Source organism: Nilaparvata lugens, chromosome 5 (assembly GCF_014356525.2).
Source record: "Nilaparvata lugens isolate BPH chromosome 5, ASM1435652v1, whole genome shotgun sequence".
NCBI lineage: Eukaryota > Metazoa > Arthropoda > Insecta > Hemiptera > Delphacidae > Nilaparvata > Nilaparvata lugens.
Genome location: NC_052508.1, coordinates 4,012,942 through 4,031,689, shown reverse-complemented (window position 1 = coordinate 4,031,689; position 18,748 = coordinate 4,012,942). Strand labels below are relative to the sequence as shown.

Genomic DNA, 18,748 nt, shown 5'->3' with positions numbered 1-18,748 from the left:
AATTAACGGAATGACTTGAAATTTGGAACTTAAGGTCCTTCCACTATAAGGATCCGTCACGAACAATTTCGATCAAATGCAATTCAAGATGGCGGCTAAAATGGCGAGAATGTTGTCAAAAACAGGGTTTTTCGTGATTTTCTCGGAAACGGCTCCAACGATTTTGATCAAATTCATACCTAAAATAGTCATCGATAAGCTCTATCAACTGCCACAAGTCCCATATCTGTAAAAATGTCAGGAGCTTCGCCCCATCAATGCAGATAGATTCCCAATTATCAGGCTTCAGATACAATTGAAACGAAAAAAATCAAGTGGAGTAGATTGAGCATGAAAATCTCTACAATTAATGTTCAGTAACATTTTCACCTAAAATTGAAAATAAGCTTTAAATTCGAGAAAATGTGATTATTCAATTGCAAATTATTGTTGATTCTATTAAATCATTGACTATGAAGAGATATCAGACCTCATGTGTGTCTCCAGCGTTATCGCCCTGTCACCAGCTGGCTCGAATCTTTGAATAGTGGACTTAAGATGCGCGGGAACACTAGCGTCAGGTGATCAATTTTCATAACGGCAAGGAAAGTTGTGTGAGTGCGCCACACCAGATTTTTTTATATATATTTATTATTTTTATTCACAAACTTTCTTGAAATATTTCAAGCCTAGATAATGATGAGGAAAATAATGATAATATGAACGATTCCATTTATGATGTTTTTTGATGACTTAATTGAACACTCGAAATTGAATACTTCTGAAATAACTTGAATTTTAAATTGTGTTTTACATTTGTTTCTGAAGAGTTAATAGGCCTGATTATGGAGTCGGGGGAATTATCAAAATAATTGAGCTATGATAATTGACTCATTTTCAATCAACAAAACTGATCTCACAATGTGATAAGAGTAGGGATCACATTAATCTTGAATGCGAACTGTTTGCTCATTCTTTGGTACCAATAAACCCAATTCACCTCCACCTGAGATTTACTTGTGATAAGTTCGACAGAGTAGCCTACCCAACATACTCGAAGAGTGATAAAATAATGAATAAGTGATAAAATAAACTGGGAGAGTGATAATGATTCATTCCGCCTCCAGGTTGGATGTTGGAAAACTTCTGACAATCATCTAGGCGACCTGAGCTTTCAGTATAAAAGCTTAAAACTTTACAAAAAAGATAATAGTTGAATGCATCAAGATTGTTTAAGTGTCACAGCCTCCAGTGGTTGAGGAATTTGAGACTTTGCTCCCTTGGGAATATTATAGAGGTTTAAAACTCCTACATTTCTGGAAACAGCTAATCAATGCCGATAAAATATCATTCTCGTCGTAGTACAAAAAGTTCTTATTCCAAAGGCTGATTTTTTTATCGCCACAAATGCGTGAATTATTCCAGTTTAGAAAGTAATTGAGTTGATACTTTGTTTGAGAAATAAATTGGTTCAGCGTCTTTTCGTATACAAAATACCCCGTCTTATGGGTAACATTAGTTGAAGCATCGTCCTTCGATTTATAATACAAGTCTAAGTAAATGCTTTAGTTCAGCATCAATTTGAATATAAAATATGGCTTTCCAATACTTGAGGGAGTCATCATATTCTGGCTTCAAGCAAGAAGGATTCAAGATACGATCTGTTCTCTCTGTCACTCACCGCACTGTATTTCCTCAGCTCTTTCTATCCGCTTAATCTCGCTCTTCTGTCTTCTGTTCTGCTTCTCTCTGTTCTTGAATAATGTTTTGTTCCTCAGCCCTTTCTCTTCTTATATTGGTTCTATCGTCTCTCCAAGGCTTCTCCTCTACCCTCTTACTTTATTTCCTCCTCTGAATTTCTCCAGCTCCTTCTATCCCTATTCTCCTTCTGCCCCTTCTGTTCTGCTCTTTTCTACTCTTAGATCATGTTCTGTTCCTTAGCTCTTTCTCTCCCTACATTGGTACTGTAGTCTTCCCAAGGCTCCGGCTTCTCCTCTACTCTCTCACTTTATCTGCTCCTCTCATCCACCGGGAATGCTCAGTTGAAGATTAATGCGGAAACTATGGATTTTCAATGCGCCGTGGGATATGCTAGGCTCGGTCACTGTGGACCATCCGTTGTTATCCGCCCACACAGAGAGCGGCGGCAATGTCATTTGGCTGGTGGGTGGTAGGTGGTAGGTTGATGGGTGGGTGGTAAGTGGTAGGTTGATAGGTGGGTGGTAGGTGGAAGGTTAGGTGGTAGGTTGATGGGTGGCAGGTGGAGGGGAAGGAGGGATATATGCGTGGGATGCGGGATATTGACCTGTTTTGAAATGCTGTCATTGAATGATGGTGATGAGGAAAGGAAGGATGATGAAGTTACAAAGAAATGAGGACAAGTACTGACGTCAGACTAAATATTACACTTTCTTGAGTAAATGTATCAGTACTTGAGTTGTTGAAAGCTCTTTCAGAACTTCCCAAAATAGAACAACATTTGATGCAGTTAGTGGGTTTCTGCCCACCGGGGAAATGCTTTTTCATCACAGTCTTCTTTGTGAAGGGATTCAATCACTTTTTCAAATCAATTGTGTAATCTCAACAAAGTAATAAATTCAATATAGTATGTTGAGGAAATGTGAGAAAGTAAACAATCACAGTGATATTGCATCAGATGAATTGTATGGGCAGGAAGCTTCATGGTGAACGTGTTTAGGGTTTGATCGATTGTAAACAATTCTGATTGTGGAATTTATTGACTCATATTAGTGAAAGCTGTGAATGCTCCAAAGTTTGAATTTGAAAGGAAATGGAAGCTATGCATATTCGTCACTCAATGGTGTTTACCAGTTTCCGGTTTTCGAAACTTTATACATCTTTATTTCTCTCCACCTTAAGATGTGTTATACGAGCGCTGATGCCGTCGCGCCAATGTCACAAGAAACGGAGCGTTGAATTTTCATGGACGTGGTGCTACCAACACATAGCAAAAACAGTACTTGAACAAACACAGACTATTACTACTGAGCATCTCTATAGACTCTTGGAGCGTCTCTTCCAAGTCAACTAAAGAACCCAACTTCCTATTTCTCAATTTGTTTTAATAATAATTCTTATAACTCCATTAACTGTAATAGCTCTCATACTAAGTTTATTTCGTACCTCTGATACGTAAGTTTTTATCCATAATCTGTAATATTAATTTGTTTTCATTTGAATCATTGTCTTTCATTGATGAATGGAGACAAATTATTATACCACCCTCTTTGAAAAAAAATATCCGGAAAACCTCATGATATTATGCCAATGTGAATAAATATATGAGAACACTTACTTGAACCTGTAACCTTTTTCACACAAACTATATGCTTGTAGATTAGATAAGATTAGATTAGACTTCTCTATTTATGTATGTTACAATATTTACTGGCTTATACACTAATTTACATTAAATGAGGGTAATGCTAATTATTCAACGAATTATACAAAGTATAAAAAATTAACCAATGAGAATAAAGATTAAATGCAATTGGAATAACAATAATATAAAATTGTAATGTAACTTCATGAATCGGCGGTGTTTCAACAAATAATTGTCGATTCTTTGAAATATATATAAAATAATATCCTCCCCATCAACACACGACCGGGCTTCTAGCAGAGATGAACAATATAATCTAAATAAAAAAAAAAGAAATAATATAATTTCGCTTCTCTATGCTTCTAGTAACCTACATCCAGTAATTAGAAAGTTCAATCAAATTTTGAAAACCAGGATTCATTTCAATAACATGATTGATGTTATTGAATACCGTAGACTATTATCTACATGTGATCCAATGTTTCAGTAGCATATCATCTTGTTTGATACGAGAGTTTTAATACGGTACGAGAAGTGCCTCATGAAGCTGAGTAATTTATTACCAATAGTTATAATTAGGATAATAATAATAATATCGAGTGACCTGCTGTCAGAGTCTTCAGGTCGCAACTGATCAACTTCAGGGCCTCTGACATGACTTACGACTGATTGACAGCCGGCACCGGTGATCCAACGTGTCCATCCACAAAGGATTAAAACATTGGAAAAAATGTAAACCTATAAATAAATAAATAAATAATAAACTATTGTCAAAAACATAATATATTGTAAGGTGTTAGTATATTGTATGGTGAAATTGACGGACTATTTTGTGGTTTGTTTAGATGTGCTCGCTAGCGTTGGCCGGATGGCTGTTGGTGGTGTCGGCGTTCCACCTGACGACGGCCGGTCCGCCGGTGTTCGGCACAAAGCGCTACGGCCGAGGCTGGGGCGCCGGCGTCACGCCTGCCGCAATCACGCCCTACGTCCGCGTCATGGCGCCCTATTACGCCCAGGACTACGACCTCGACTACTACTACCAGGACCCGCCCTATCCCTACAACTACTACCAGTACCCTTCGCTGCAGTCGCCCTACTACCGGCCCTATCCCTACACGCCCTATGCCAGCTATGAGGACGCCCTAGCCGAACCTCTTGTCGACGACGAGCATGCTGATTATGGACAGGAAACCTGGTAGGTCCCGGTTCCGGTACACCGGTTCAAATAGCTGTACTGTATAAATCTAGATTCCCACATATCGGTACTAACTGCACGGTCGATAACTGCGTGATTCCACATATCGGCACTAACTGTAAAAACATCATTTCCAAAAGTTCCAATGAAATTCGCACATATCAGTATCAGCGAAAGTGTTCGGCACAGTTAATTATTATAATTTTTATGAGTTCTAGTGAAACTATTCATACTCAAAGAACTATGTAAAAACTATACTAAGAACTATTGTAACAATTTTTCTATGAACTGTTCATACTTTCCTGGCTACTTGGCGGATTGAGTCTCATTAGTACTAATTGGAATAATATTTTCACTGTACTGGACACTTACACTTAAAGAATTGAAGTAGAACATACGGGTTTTAACCACTGTATGTATACTTTCCAAGATGTTGAAATGTGAATAAGGTGATTGTTTTGGGATATGAACCACAAGTTCAACTGCCAAGAGCTCTTTTTAGCAAGAGCATTTCAAAATGTATATGATGAACTGAATTGGTATGATGACAAAAGATTACTACTATTCATGAATTACAAATCTACTGTGGTCATAAACTGATATTATTATTTCAGTAATAGCTTTATACAATTCATATCTTCATATTGTTTCATTTTTATCATTTGTAGTTCAGTTTTTATAATATTGTACTTTGTTGTCTTGTTTTTTTTCGGTTTGATGTTTCGACTTGGTCTTTATGCATATTGTTTCGGTTCGAAAAATTAGATTTGAATTTGCATTAAATAAATAGACATTGAGTTGGAATTATTTGTGATACATTTAATTAGAGTCGAATTACACGCAATAAACATTAATTTGAATAAATTGCAACAGGTACGACAACCATGCCATCGAGCAGGACAGCAACGCTAGAGCCAACGCGATGTTCCTGCAGAACCTGATCCTGGCCCAGATGTACAATGACCAGCAGAAGTATCAGGCCAGACCGCTCTACCCCTACCTGTCTAGGGAAGAAGAAGACGATGGTTCCTGGGTGTATGGAGAACCAGTTCGTTCAGCAATGAGTGAGTAAACAAAATTACACATCAGATTAGACTTAGTTAGAAATGGTTTAGACTCATCATGTGATCCACTCCACGGAAATCTACATGTGTTCACCGTTCTCTAAAGCGAAATTAGAAGCTGATTGATCTCAAGCTTCAATATTTAATTCCTGTAGATTGATAATCAGGTTTCGTTTGAATGATTAATTATTGAGTGGCATGAGATTGAGGATAGCAAAATAATAAAAATCAATACCTATCCATGTAGAAATGGGAATCCATATTTCTCCATTATAGAAATTATAAATTGGTACCAATTCTTAGTTATATAAGTGAAATGAATCATAATAATAGTATTGAAAAATCTTCAAGTACAGAAGTTTTGTAAAATATATTTATCATTTTCGAATATTGGAGAACTTATGAGTTGGAAGAGGATGATATCAATATTTATTTATTTATTTATAACACTGTGTACAGATACTTAACATGAGGAAAGGCACAACAGGCTCATACCCAAAACTGTCCCATTCCCAATTTATAAGGTAATTTTAAAGTGATTTATGTCACTTTCACTTTTCAAAATACAATTTACGCTCTTCAATACTAAGATAAACGAGTAAATTTTGAATCGAATAGGTACTATTATAGTCTAAAATCAAAAAATCTGGAACAGTAACTTAGTAATTATTCAAAAAGTCTAAATTTTTAATAAAACTAGAAATATTTGAGCTAAAAACTTAACACTACAGAAAATGATGAACAAACAATGAACTTTTTAATATCGATGAACTTTCTGAAAGCTCTCAATAATGTTAATGCGTCTTCTTATTCTCGTGTGTGGTAATGTAGTAAGTGTAGCCTACTGTACCGGTATACATTATGAGAAATATGTAGAATATTATGAGATGGCATTATGTAGATCATTCATCATTATGTCTGTGTATAGGCCATAAATATCTACTGAGTTCACATTTCAACATTAAAAGAAAACTAGTTGTTTGTAGATCATAAGTGAATCTTTTTGTCAAAATATCACTTTCTTATTCTTTTCACTTATTAAAAATAAATTATCTCACTCAAATTTCAAAATTTCTCCCTCGTCGTTAATCAATGATAAAGATAACATTTCCTTATATCAATGCTCTATAAAATGACGACTCATTATTTGATTTAAAAGAAATAATGAACTCATTCAATCTATCTGAATGGAATGATAATCACTTCATCTAATTGAGACTAACCACTCAATCAGATTGGGATTTTACTGATTCAATCATATAAGAAGTGATACCTGATCAATACCATTCAAGATATAATTACCTGATACCTGATCTTGATACAAAACCTTGACTGATACAAGACCTGACTGGGCTCTTGATACTCTTAATATACCATAAAATCACTTCACTTATAATGGGCTACTTTATTCAAATTAATAAAAACTTGTAATACCCTTTATTAGAAACTTTAAAATATTTTAACGACTAGTTAAAGAGACATAGGTCGACCTATGGTCGAAACTAGTCGGTGCTACAAATTTTTTATGTTGTTTTTATCAATCTTAATATACCACTTTACACTACTACTTGGAAATCGTTCCTAAATTATAGATAGATAGTCTGATATCTTTTGGGATTTCCGAAGCTAATTTTTGTTTTATGCCGAATGAACGCCCAATCCTAATCAAACCATTGCTATTCAGGTGCGAACGAGTTCAAGAAAGAGGATGAAGACGTGAGAGAACTGAAGGACCTGGTCAACAAAAAGAAAAACAACAACATAGATGATTTGTTCTGGGAACAGAGGTCGGGAGGAAGAAACTATCAGAAGAAAAGAGGCGGCAAAAACAGCATCCAGTCGAGCACTGAGGCCCAGAAGACCCTGAAGACCGTAGCTACCACTCAGACTCCGGATGTGATCATTGGTCAGAAGGAGGTCGTCCTGCCTCGTCCAGCCAATCCGGTGCGAGCTCCCAACTTCCATCAGCTGGTCAGCCGGAGTCAGCACAAGCCTTCTGTCTATGACACTATCAAGCAACTTCTTCATATGCAGGAGCGACTCCAGGTAAACATTGAATTTGAATAATGTCTTGACATGCCAGTTCAATAAACATGAACAGGTTGTGTGTTGTATATCTTAGTTCAAATAGACGGTACTGTGTAGCTATTTTGAAAGAATGCATCCTGGAACAATACCCTAAAAGCTCAACATTTCAGACCTGATGGGAGAGAAGTTGTAGAAAAGCCAAGAAAAAAATGGGTAGCTTGCAATGAATAGATTATGTAGGTTATAGGTAGAATACTGGTAAAGTTTTCTCAATAAACTTGAGTCGTGAAGTGAGTCTTGGTTACATCCAAACACTCAGATAATAGAATTTTCACATCATTGACAGTATTTTTCATTGAGAGTAACTTTGTTAGATTTGTTCAATACTATGGGCCTTTATTAGAATGCTGAGTTTATCAGCTATCCATAATCTGCTTTAGTATTCTCATGACAATTGAAAATTAATAAATGATTTCAAATGGAGATCGATAGAAAGACTATTGCTCTGAGCTATCAATCTATTTCATAAGAACATTGTCCTCATTTCAGTACAAGGATGACTTATTCACTCTTGTTCACTGAAAAATCAACAACGTTTTGAATTGAAAGCCACGCTTCGTCATTCTGTGTTAAAAACGAACACTGAAATGGAACCCATTGTCATCTGTGTCAAATTCGAATTAATTACTGCTCTGATGACGTCTCATTGACTGAATAGAACAACTATGTATAGTGACCCAATTGTAGTGCATGACTATATCCATGCTGCAGATATAAAAATCAATAAGATATGAGACAGTGCGAGCTAGTCTGGTGGTGGGGGCTTCATTCATGCGGTGTGCTGTAGCTGACGTCATTGGCTTCTAGGAAGAGGGGTGGGGAATGGAGCCAGTCAGCCCGGGGTTTGTAAGTTATACAGTGGAAGAGTGGGAAGGGGAACAAGGGGAACAAGGTCATGTTTGTGGCACGCTGCCAGCTGGGCCCTGGGAAACCCTAACTTAGCTCATGAATCAAGCACTCATCCCCTCCACTCTCACTTCAACCCTATTTCCTGCAAATTGAATGAATCCAATCCCTTACCTCAGCCTTCTATTCTCACTCTCATTTTCATTTGAAATTCCACACTCTCCGATCCATACAATGCGCTCAGAAAGTAATAAATGTTACCTCATTATTGAATATTTTGTGCCGTCACTAGAGCTTTTCACAATATGACATCATAGAAGAGTATTTTCTTTGTTCACCCCTTAAGCTATATCACATCATGCCTTCCTTATTACTTCACTCGTTCAAGCGCATAAATGTTTTATGAGTAACTAGGATTTTTCTCAAAATGGCCCACTATAGAACCCGGACATAAAATTGAAGAATTGTCAGTTATTCATTATCACTTTTAATAAACCTCATTCCAAATCACTTTCTCATGGACAATAAGATCAGCGGAAAAATGAAACTGGATATAAAAAACTGGACATACAGTAATTTCTTCTTCCATTTAGATATATGACTCGAGATTTCTGCTCCAGCATTTTTTTTTGAGTACCTTTATTTTGAGTACCTATTCCTCTGTTTTCTTCCTTCCCCCCATTTCTCCCTTCCTTTTTCCTCATTACTTCTCTTCTCTTCTTTGCCTGCCTATTACATGGGAAACCATAGTTGGCTAGGTATCTTCCTCTCTTTTTTTTTCTCTTCTCCAACACACCCAAACACTAAGCCCATGGTTTTTTATATTTGTAACATTTTATTGTGTTTTATTTGTTTCGTAAATCTTTGTAATTTTGTTTTGTCTTGCTTTGTGTGTTTTTAATGAATTGAATTGAAAAAAAAATGAAATACAAGAGCATGCAGCTCATAGTATTATTATGAATTGAGATCATTTTTTATCAGGCACAGTTGGCTAATTCGTTCCGCCGCCCTATTAACCTTCAATTACTAAGTTGGGCAATTGAATGATGATAAAAACTATATAATATTGGAAAAAGAGACGTAGGAAGGCTGAGAAAGAAATGAGTACCGGAACAGGTTAATAAATAAACTCAATCCTTGAAGTGAAGATGATGATGATGATGATGGAAATTGGTTTCAAAGTTTCGTAAGACGCTGAACACACTGAAAAGGATAATATCAGAACTTGACGAAGCTCATACTGTGGAACAGAACATTAGAATGCTAACAGAATACTTCATTGCAGAAACAGAACGAGTTTCTTTACAAAAGTGACTATATCTTCGAAATTATCGTTTTTGAGCTATACATCTATATCTATAGATTTTTTATTTATCTATTTATACATTGATGCATACGATTTATTCATTCTCAACTATGAATGATTGGGTAAGAAAGGCTTAAAGCCCAAAACTGTTCCTTTCTCAAATTTAGATAGAAATTGACGGCAAATCCGAATTTTCAATTGGTTTCTCACATAACTGACGATTTACATATGAAAAATCATGTTGAAAATAGCGATGTGTCACAAAAATGACTAATTTTTCTAAAAAAATACTGAATGATTCTCAACAAAACGTATACTTTTTCCAAATGATTCTCAAAAATGTACTTCTTCCTTGTTCGATTCAGTATGACAAACATGACTATTTCCATTATCAAGTTAATCTCTACCATCAGATCATTTCACTTCTGGGGTGTCATAATCGTTTTTTGCTTCTCCTGGAAAATTACGTTTTTGGAGATCACTTTTGTAGAGAAACTCCAGTTGGTAGTTGGAAAGCTCAGAAACTCCAACAAATGCACGGAGGAGATTAACAAAATACGTTACAGAATTATCTTGTGGTTGACAACTTCAACCAGTCATTGAAAAAGTCAATTGATTAGTATCGAAGAACAGAGAAAATTACATTTCAGTCTACTTCATTATTTCTGATAGATAGTTGCATAGTTTAAAATAGCAGCAACCCGAAATCCCCAATAACAGCAACAATACTATTCAATGGTTGAAGACCATCACGCTTTGGAGATGGAAAAAAGCAATTGTTTCAATTGTGTGAGATTAACTTTTTCCCTGATTTTCTTTGTTGTAGGATGACGATGAGCCGCATAGAGCTTCCCCGCTCCAAAAGAGATCCTACATTCCGAGTGAGGAGAGTTTGGTGGAGCAGCTTGGCGGACTGAAAAAGAAGATGGCTGCCTAAGCAACTGGACAGGAACCAACACTACACTCCCAACCGAAGCAACGATCGACTCTCAAGAGACACATGTAAATTATTGATAAGCACTGATTTTACAAATAAGTTCAAAATAGTATAAGTTCCTCTTCTATATTGATAATTGTCAAAAATAGCTTGACAGCCTAATTATTTTCATGTAATTGGTGTTCTTGTACTATTATCATTAATTACAGTTCCAAATTATTGCATATAATCCGTATATACAGTATGTTCAACCAACTCAGAAGTAATGTTGGAATCTTTGTAATAATATATACGTGTTTTTATCATAAAATCTTATAAGATAATTATTGTAATATCAACTATTATAAAACCACTACTAAATGTATTGTAATCAGTATCAATTGATGATGGTTGTCCAGTTGATTGTGAAATTAATAACTTGAATTTGAATGCTAATCCTGTAGAGAACTGAATATTTCCACCTCTGAATGTAAAACAAATTGGAAATACAGCATCTTCAAAAATCTTCATTATATCAAGTGATGGAGCTCAAATGAGATCAAATTACAAAATCATGACAAATTGAAGAGATGAACTCTCTCAACGAGGATTAGCCTATTAATTATCTCTTGTCCAAAATATTTAATATTGTACGGTAAATACTGCCTACTGTATGGCAAGAATATGAGTGCCGTTCTATTAAATAAAGATTAAATAACAAGAAAGATTATTTTTTCAATTAATCAAAGAAAGATAAATAATTGCTTTTGGAATGCCATTATTGGTTCCAAAATATATTCACTGTAAATATCACATGCTGAAGTTTGGAAAATAGTTTTACCAAAACGATTTCCACTGTTTCTCTAAACACGACGGAAGTTGGATATTCGGCTGTTCTGACACATAATTAACCGTAATTTTGCTCCAGGCATGCTTTCGGCCGTAATAGTTTATTTTGATGAATATATATGGATAATGACATGACATATAATTATTATATCATCCTATCATAAGAGAAGTCTCCGCCATTACATAATTCATAAATTTTCATGGAGACTTCTAAAATACTGAATGGTAAACAGTTATTATTTTTTTACAAATCGATCAGAAGCTTTTCACATGATACTGGATCAATTTCCACTACATTTCATAATAGTCATGCATTTGTGTATTTACTCCATGAACATATATTTCACCATGTAATTATTCATTTTGTAATTCTCCAATCTCCAATAAGTGGAGTAGTTTCAAGTAACTTACTTGTCTTATACAGTAGTTGAAAACTTCATATATTTTAGTTCAAAAAACATCCAGTTTGTAAAAATCTAATATTTACACTTTTAATTCCTATCGTACTATGAATGATTTAAGGGCCGAAAATTCTATACAAGAGAAGAGGTCGTATTACAATATAAAACTACAGTGAGAAATTCGATAAAAAGAATTGAACATGCATCTATTCATTTTCAACTTTCTACAAATGAAATCATAATATTGAAGTAACCCTAAATTCCTGTTATGTTAATGTTTAACTGGATGGCTTGATTTTAAATACAGTACATAAAATGTCCAAAATTTCATAAATTTAAGCTCAATTTCATGCTTCCACACATTAGACTGACTGATCGTTCAACTAATAAAATAGTAAATATTGTAGATTATCTTTTAGAATCTCGCCTATAGCACCATTGAATTTCTGATGAATCATAACAGTAATAATTCTTACTCTAGGACCCATGATAGCAGCTAGAATTACTGGACTCATGATTATTGTCAATTCATTTGAAAATGCAATAATAGTGTGCGACTATTACATCATAATCCTTTTCAGAATGTACCTATCTTGTAGATTACGAAACTGGCAAGTATTTTACCACGGAAACAGGCCTACTGTAAACTTTTATTTAAAAAAAAAACGTTACAAAATGAGCGCTTAATGTAAATATGAATTTGTTTCAAACCAAGGCTGTGAGAATATTTTTATAAGAATCATTCAACTATAGTAGTTAACGTTTTACTTCTCATTTTATGTGAATATAACATTAATAATAATTGAAAATGTAGACGATAATATTTATTTAATCAAATTATTTGCTATTTATCATTTCTATTTTAATTACAAATAGCATATATTTTCTTAGTGCTTGAGAACTCTTGACATAATAAATTCAAAGATTATTTGCGACCTAAATAGAACCTTTGATAATAGTCACATATTGAGTTGTTTGTTAGAAAGTTTGGCTAATTCAAAAACATTATTTTCCACCATCAATGAAGCTTATTTGCTATAAAAACGAGAATGTGAACTTCATCAAGTACCGTAATTATCGAGGCACCATAATGACTTTTAAATGGCCATAATAAAGATTTTACTCTGTCACATCAACTCAACGCAATGTACAGCTTATTGGATATCATGTTTTACCTGTTCAGGATATAAAGTCATTGATACTGTATTGTAAATAATATTTACATATTTGTTATAGGAATCTTTGTATTATTATATTCTAATCCATACTAGTCCCTTTAGAATGATTAGAATAGTAATATTGGTGTTGTTAATATATTATTTCAAATAATGAATCTACTACAAATTATCCTTATATCAGTCTTATTGAAGTGAAAACATTTAAAAATCTTAGAAGATGCAGAACTTCAACGTCTAGTCATTTTTATAGTCCAGCAAAGTTATTATATTATCTGGTTTTGTTGGTCCAAAAACTGATCTCAAAATTCAAACTATTGAAAATGATGTACCGTAGTATTTCCTGTTCAAGTACTGGGCTTTCTTGATGGTTGTTGTAGCATAAACAGAAGAGGTCATTGAAGAGCACCTGGATATAAGTGAAACAAATATTACCTTACACATTGGTGTGGGAGAAAATAAATGAGTGGTGAATTTAATTGGATCTGGATGAAATGAATGCTGATAACTATGATACCGTAATAATAAACTAATGGATAATTTTGTCTTTGATCATTATAGTTATAATTAGTCATAAATGGATGTTTCGATTTTAATGCAGCCATGTCAAAGGTGGAGGAGGTTACCTGAAATTTCTGTATAATGAATAGAATAAGTTCAATATACTTGAACACTACACTAAAAAGACTTTGAAAATATGTAGCCTATTTTAGAAATGTAGAAGCTCTACTTGATATCTATCCTGTCGTCGCTTTTCTCAAATAAAGGGAGCAAGCATATGAAATTGAATCTTCTGAAAATAAAAATTAATGTCCAATTATACTTCAGAAAATGAATGTTCAATAGTGAATTATCCAAAGTATGTATTTGTAAATTCAACATTTTTATGTCAAGATGTGGAACAATATTTAAATTTGAATATCACAAATATGCAATAGAACTCTATCCTTTAATGCTAAACTTCTGCTTGATGTTGTAAATCTGGCTCTCACCTGATTGATGGTTGATGAAACCACTTAATAGTTTAGACTGTGTGAATTTTACTCTATGTGTAGGCCTATCATATATTAACTAAATCACTGAATAACATTACAACTTGATATGTAATACACCAACATATATTGTCTATACATCACAATACCCATCATTCTACAGAAAATAGTGAATCTTTATTGACTGTGCAAATTTAAATTTAAACTATTGAAAAGAACTCTCCGCTTAGCTCTTTTTATTTATAAACTGAAATTAAGTTCTTTGTGAATAGGTACTTTATAAGATGTCGATGTAATATGAAGGATTTCCCCATAAGTCATGTGATCTGTCAATTATAGGCGTAAGATCGCATTCATCGAAATTTTTCAACTGTACCTGTACCTGTTTGTAAGCTCTTGCATGCATAATTCAACTGTATATTCTCTTGATATTTATATTCACTGCCAATGTTGTGTACTTGTATCACATTTCAAAAGATACTGAAATTTATGCTAGTGTACTGAGAAGTTCGGTACCGTACATGATAGTTTAATATGATTATTGGAAATAATGAATGTCGTTGGAGCCTGTAGAATTCCCAACAATAACTTGGATATCCTTGAACGATGGTCGATAGTGGTACACATTATGTGACTATTTTAATTGTCAGTGTTCTGTTCTGTGTGTTATGGTAAAACCATAGATTTTATTATAAAAGGAAAAAATCGAACCAATAATAAAAAAAAACACAATTTAGGAGAGAGAAACACTCTGAAAAATGTACTCACTCATTCATTAGAATTGAGAATTCATGAATGAGTTTCATCGTTGAATATTATAAATGTTCGCACTAAAGTCAAATTATTTACACACTTTAGATGTAATTATTTCAATAAGTGTCCAAGAAAAAGACTTTTAAAAAAATTGTATGAACGCATCCCTAATTTTTGTCGAATTTATTTCTGACAATTCTAATTCTTTCATACACTTGCTATAGAATCATATTCAAACAATCTCTTCTCATACATCACAGTAGCCTACCTACTCACAGTCCATCACAGTACTGTAGCTTGAGTTACAGACAAGCAATTTTTTTTATCTCTGATGTGGAAATTTAAAAGTTACTTTCTCAATCTATAATGAAACTTGATCTTATAAAACTTTATATTTCATTCATATAAATGTAATATTTATGAATGCGATTGTAATCTTCATTCGATAAAATTGAACACAATAGGTAATGTTTGAATAATTCAATCAACTAAATTGTTTGACCAATCAAGCTAGTAAATGATTTCGACTGACTATTGAAATCTATTTGTGAAAACCATCAAGAATAAAGTTCTACCGTAATATTATTTTCTATTCTTAGCTTTGTCACACGACATTCTCAAAAATATAACCATTTTAAAAACGAATATATAAAATTTGAATATTGAATACACAGTTCTCTATAAGAATATTGAAACGATAAATATTCTACCAAATTCTGTCATGATAATGAAACTGATAAAAAAGCACGAGTTATCAATGTAAACCAACAAAATGTTGATCTCAATTTGTAGTATTTGTGACAAAGAAGAATTTCTTTATTCAAAAACTTTAACTAATTTCACTTGACTGTTCTGTTCATTCTACACTCTTTCATCATATTCATAAAATACGAATAATTTATTCAGTCTAGAGTTCAATCATCACTCCATCTATTATTAGTTTGATTCATTCATATAGTAATACTTCATGAATCATTGTAAAAATTGTAAATAAATTAATCCAGTGTGATCACTGATATTTCCAAGACTGCTAGGTTTTACACTTATTCCATACTCATAAATAATGACTGGCAACTTTAGAAAATTTGTATTCGAATCAAAATGCTTAAGTGAATTTAAAACATCGATTATTTGCTGTATTCACATTCATTTCATATCTTCATATCTCATTTCTATGTACAATATAAGCAGACTATTTCAAACGCTACTCAAGTTTTAAAATAATTTTATGTTGTAATAATTATTTATTCTACTTTTCTTGTAGAAAATGCTTCAATAGCGGTTTTACTATATTTCTAAACTATTATAGTAGTAGTGAGAATATAACCATCGAACATCTCCTTGTTGGTAATTAATGAACGGTCTATTATGGAGTATTATAAAACTGAAATGGATTCAAAATATAGTCTATTAATTTTCTTTATTGGAATGAAGTTCAAAAAACTTTGTGGAGTTAGAATGGTAGATCAGTAAGCCTAATTATTCATACCTATCTGAACATATCCTTCGCTTACATATTGATGTACTTTTTATATGATATTGTTGTAAATAAATATTAACATAAGTATATTTTGATAAGAATTGAATCTAGATTTGTAAACGTAACAATATGCTGAAAACAATTTCAATGTTGAAGGCACATCGGAAGGAAAGAGCTAGTCGTCTAAGATGCAACTAAATGATTAACTAATTTCATCAACATCTTTAATTATTGCATCTCTGTATTTTATTCGACATTAATAAATTTTCAGTGTTATTATTAGAAAAATGTATATTTTGATTCATTATTGTCCTAATAAATCTCAATTATTCCTTCCCTAGTCCAAATATTTCACAGTATTCACAGTTAGTTGATGATAATAATGAGTAGGTACCCTAAATTTTGTCATGACGAGGGAGAACGAAAATGGGAAATGTCAAGGACGCATTAAAAAATCTTATTCTTGAGAAACAATTCTCACCATACAATCAAATTATTAGAATCTTATTGTATTAAAATGCGATATTCCACAAAATTGTATACTAAACTTCTAGCAATATATGCATGATTCTGTGATCTTGTTTTATGTACCAGCAATCATGAAATTGACTGACACAAGAATCACAAGCTGCTAAAAGAGACTCAGTGTCAATCACCTCTTAGAATTTTGTGGTTCATGGCGACGATAAATTTGGAAGATTATTATGGTGGAGAAGACTACTATATAACTGTTCTGATTCACTGGAAAGGGTTTGGAAGACCAAACTTTGGAGCCATAAGTAGACGCAAATAACATTGCCCCACATAAATATGGGCCTCCAAAAAAATGTGCTCTTTAATGCATAATTCTGAAGATAAATTGTTCAAAAACAATCAACCAGGATTGGTTTTATTAGATTTCTCCTGATCATAAACTTACTTTATCCGCATGATTGATTTCAGCTTTTTTAGCCACATATAGACATGACCCCTTGCAATAATGGATCCACGGGCCTCTAAACAGAATGTGCTTCTTCTAGCTGTAATTCTGAAGTTGAATTGATCAGCCAAAAAATGTTCTTCTGATTACAAACTTGCTTTTATCGTCTTGATTGACTTGAACTTCTGAAAACAGATTATTCATTTTATTTTGATTCGCAAGATTAGCAGAAAAGCATCGAGTTGAAGAAGGAAATGCAGAAATCCAAGGAAAAGAAACTTTATTTTTCAAACATTCATACCTAATTTGAGAACCCAAATTCAAGCATCAGAGAAGTTTGTTCATATTGAGATGCAGATTATTTTCCAATTTCAAGATGTTTCTCTCCATAATCCTGAATTGGATCGTGATGAATTCAGAAGACTTCAAAGGAAAAGTAGGAGAAAACATAAAATGGAACTTGGAGGAATATCTAAAAATAGCTTCCGTTTCTATTTGTGTCAAATGTATAAAGCTTATTCATAATAGATCGTTATGATGTCACTTTTAAGTAGGATTTCGAGGACGTATTTGAATTACAGACTACTGTGTGGAATCAGGGTTTTGTAAAACCTCTAGATTGCATAATGAAGTAAGTTGATGATCCGACATAATTGAACACAGGATGATTCATAGGTTCCATCTAATTTTCAATTCCGAGATAAATTGAGTCCTACATTATCCTAGTCTATGCTATAGCACGGAGTAAAAAACATAATATTTCCCCACAGCTATTATAATACTAGTAGTTCTGTGAACAGTAGACCTCACGCAGTTTTCTCATGCTTGTGGATCTGATGTCACCTGTTCTAGTTGATTCAGTTGTATCACAATTCACATATGATAATTTATCCAGTTCCGTGATAATCTTTCCATCTGATAAAAATATTTCTCAACTATTTTGAAATTAATTTTTTCAATCAAGAATATTATAATTTCTTTAGCATTATTCAGTTCAATCAATCATTCTTATTTCATTTTCAATCACCTATTAAATTTGTTTTAAAAATGTGAGCATATTGATACTGATGGGCACGCATCATAAAAAAATATTGAGACTCTACCTTATAGAAATAGACACGGCCAGACATCTGTGTAATGCATGCAATGAATAATCCACTTGTCAGCTGATTTATTATAAATTATTCTAAAGACTGATTGATCCTATCTTTAAAATAGATGATATATAGTGATATCAGAAGTATGAAGGAATTCGTTTCATTTTCATATTATCCTTAAAATGCGAAATTTAAAAAATCCTTGTGTATACATCGACGCGCAGGTTGAGAAAGGAATATTTCTGCCAAATCTCATCGAATTCTATCAACGCGTTTGGCCGTAATCGCGTTACATACAGACAGACAAAAGCAAATCGAGTTGAAACATAGACCTCACTACGTTCG

The 18,748-nt window shown here is 33.4% G+C and overlaps 1 protein-coding gene across 1 annotated transcript in view; it reads left to right on the top strand.

Moving 5' to 3' along the window:
• The window catches only part of LOC111054086, a 36,876-nt gene extending 20,197 nt beyond the window's left edge, over window positions 1–16,679 (top strand). Inside the window, exons 2-5 of the mRNA XM_022341051.2 lie at window positions 4,168–4,517; window positions 5,391–5,581; window positions 7,266–7,627; window positions 10,648–16,679. Of these exons, the coding sequence (XP_022196743.1) occupies window positions 4,168–4,517; window positions 5,391–5,581; window positions 7,266–7,627; window positions 10,648–10,758 (1,014 nt within the window). The 3' untranslated portion in view covers window positions 10,759–16,679. The remainder of the gene's footprint in view (window positions 1–4,167; window positions 4,518–5,390; window positions 5,582–7,265; window positions 7,628–10,647) is intronic.
• Window positions 16,680–18,748: the final 2,069 nt, after the last annotated feature.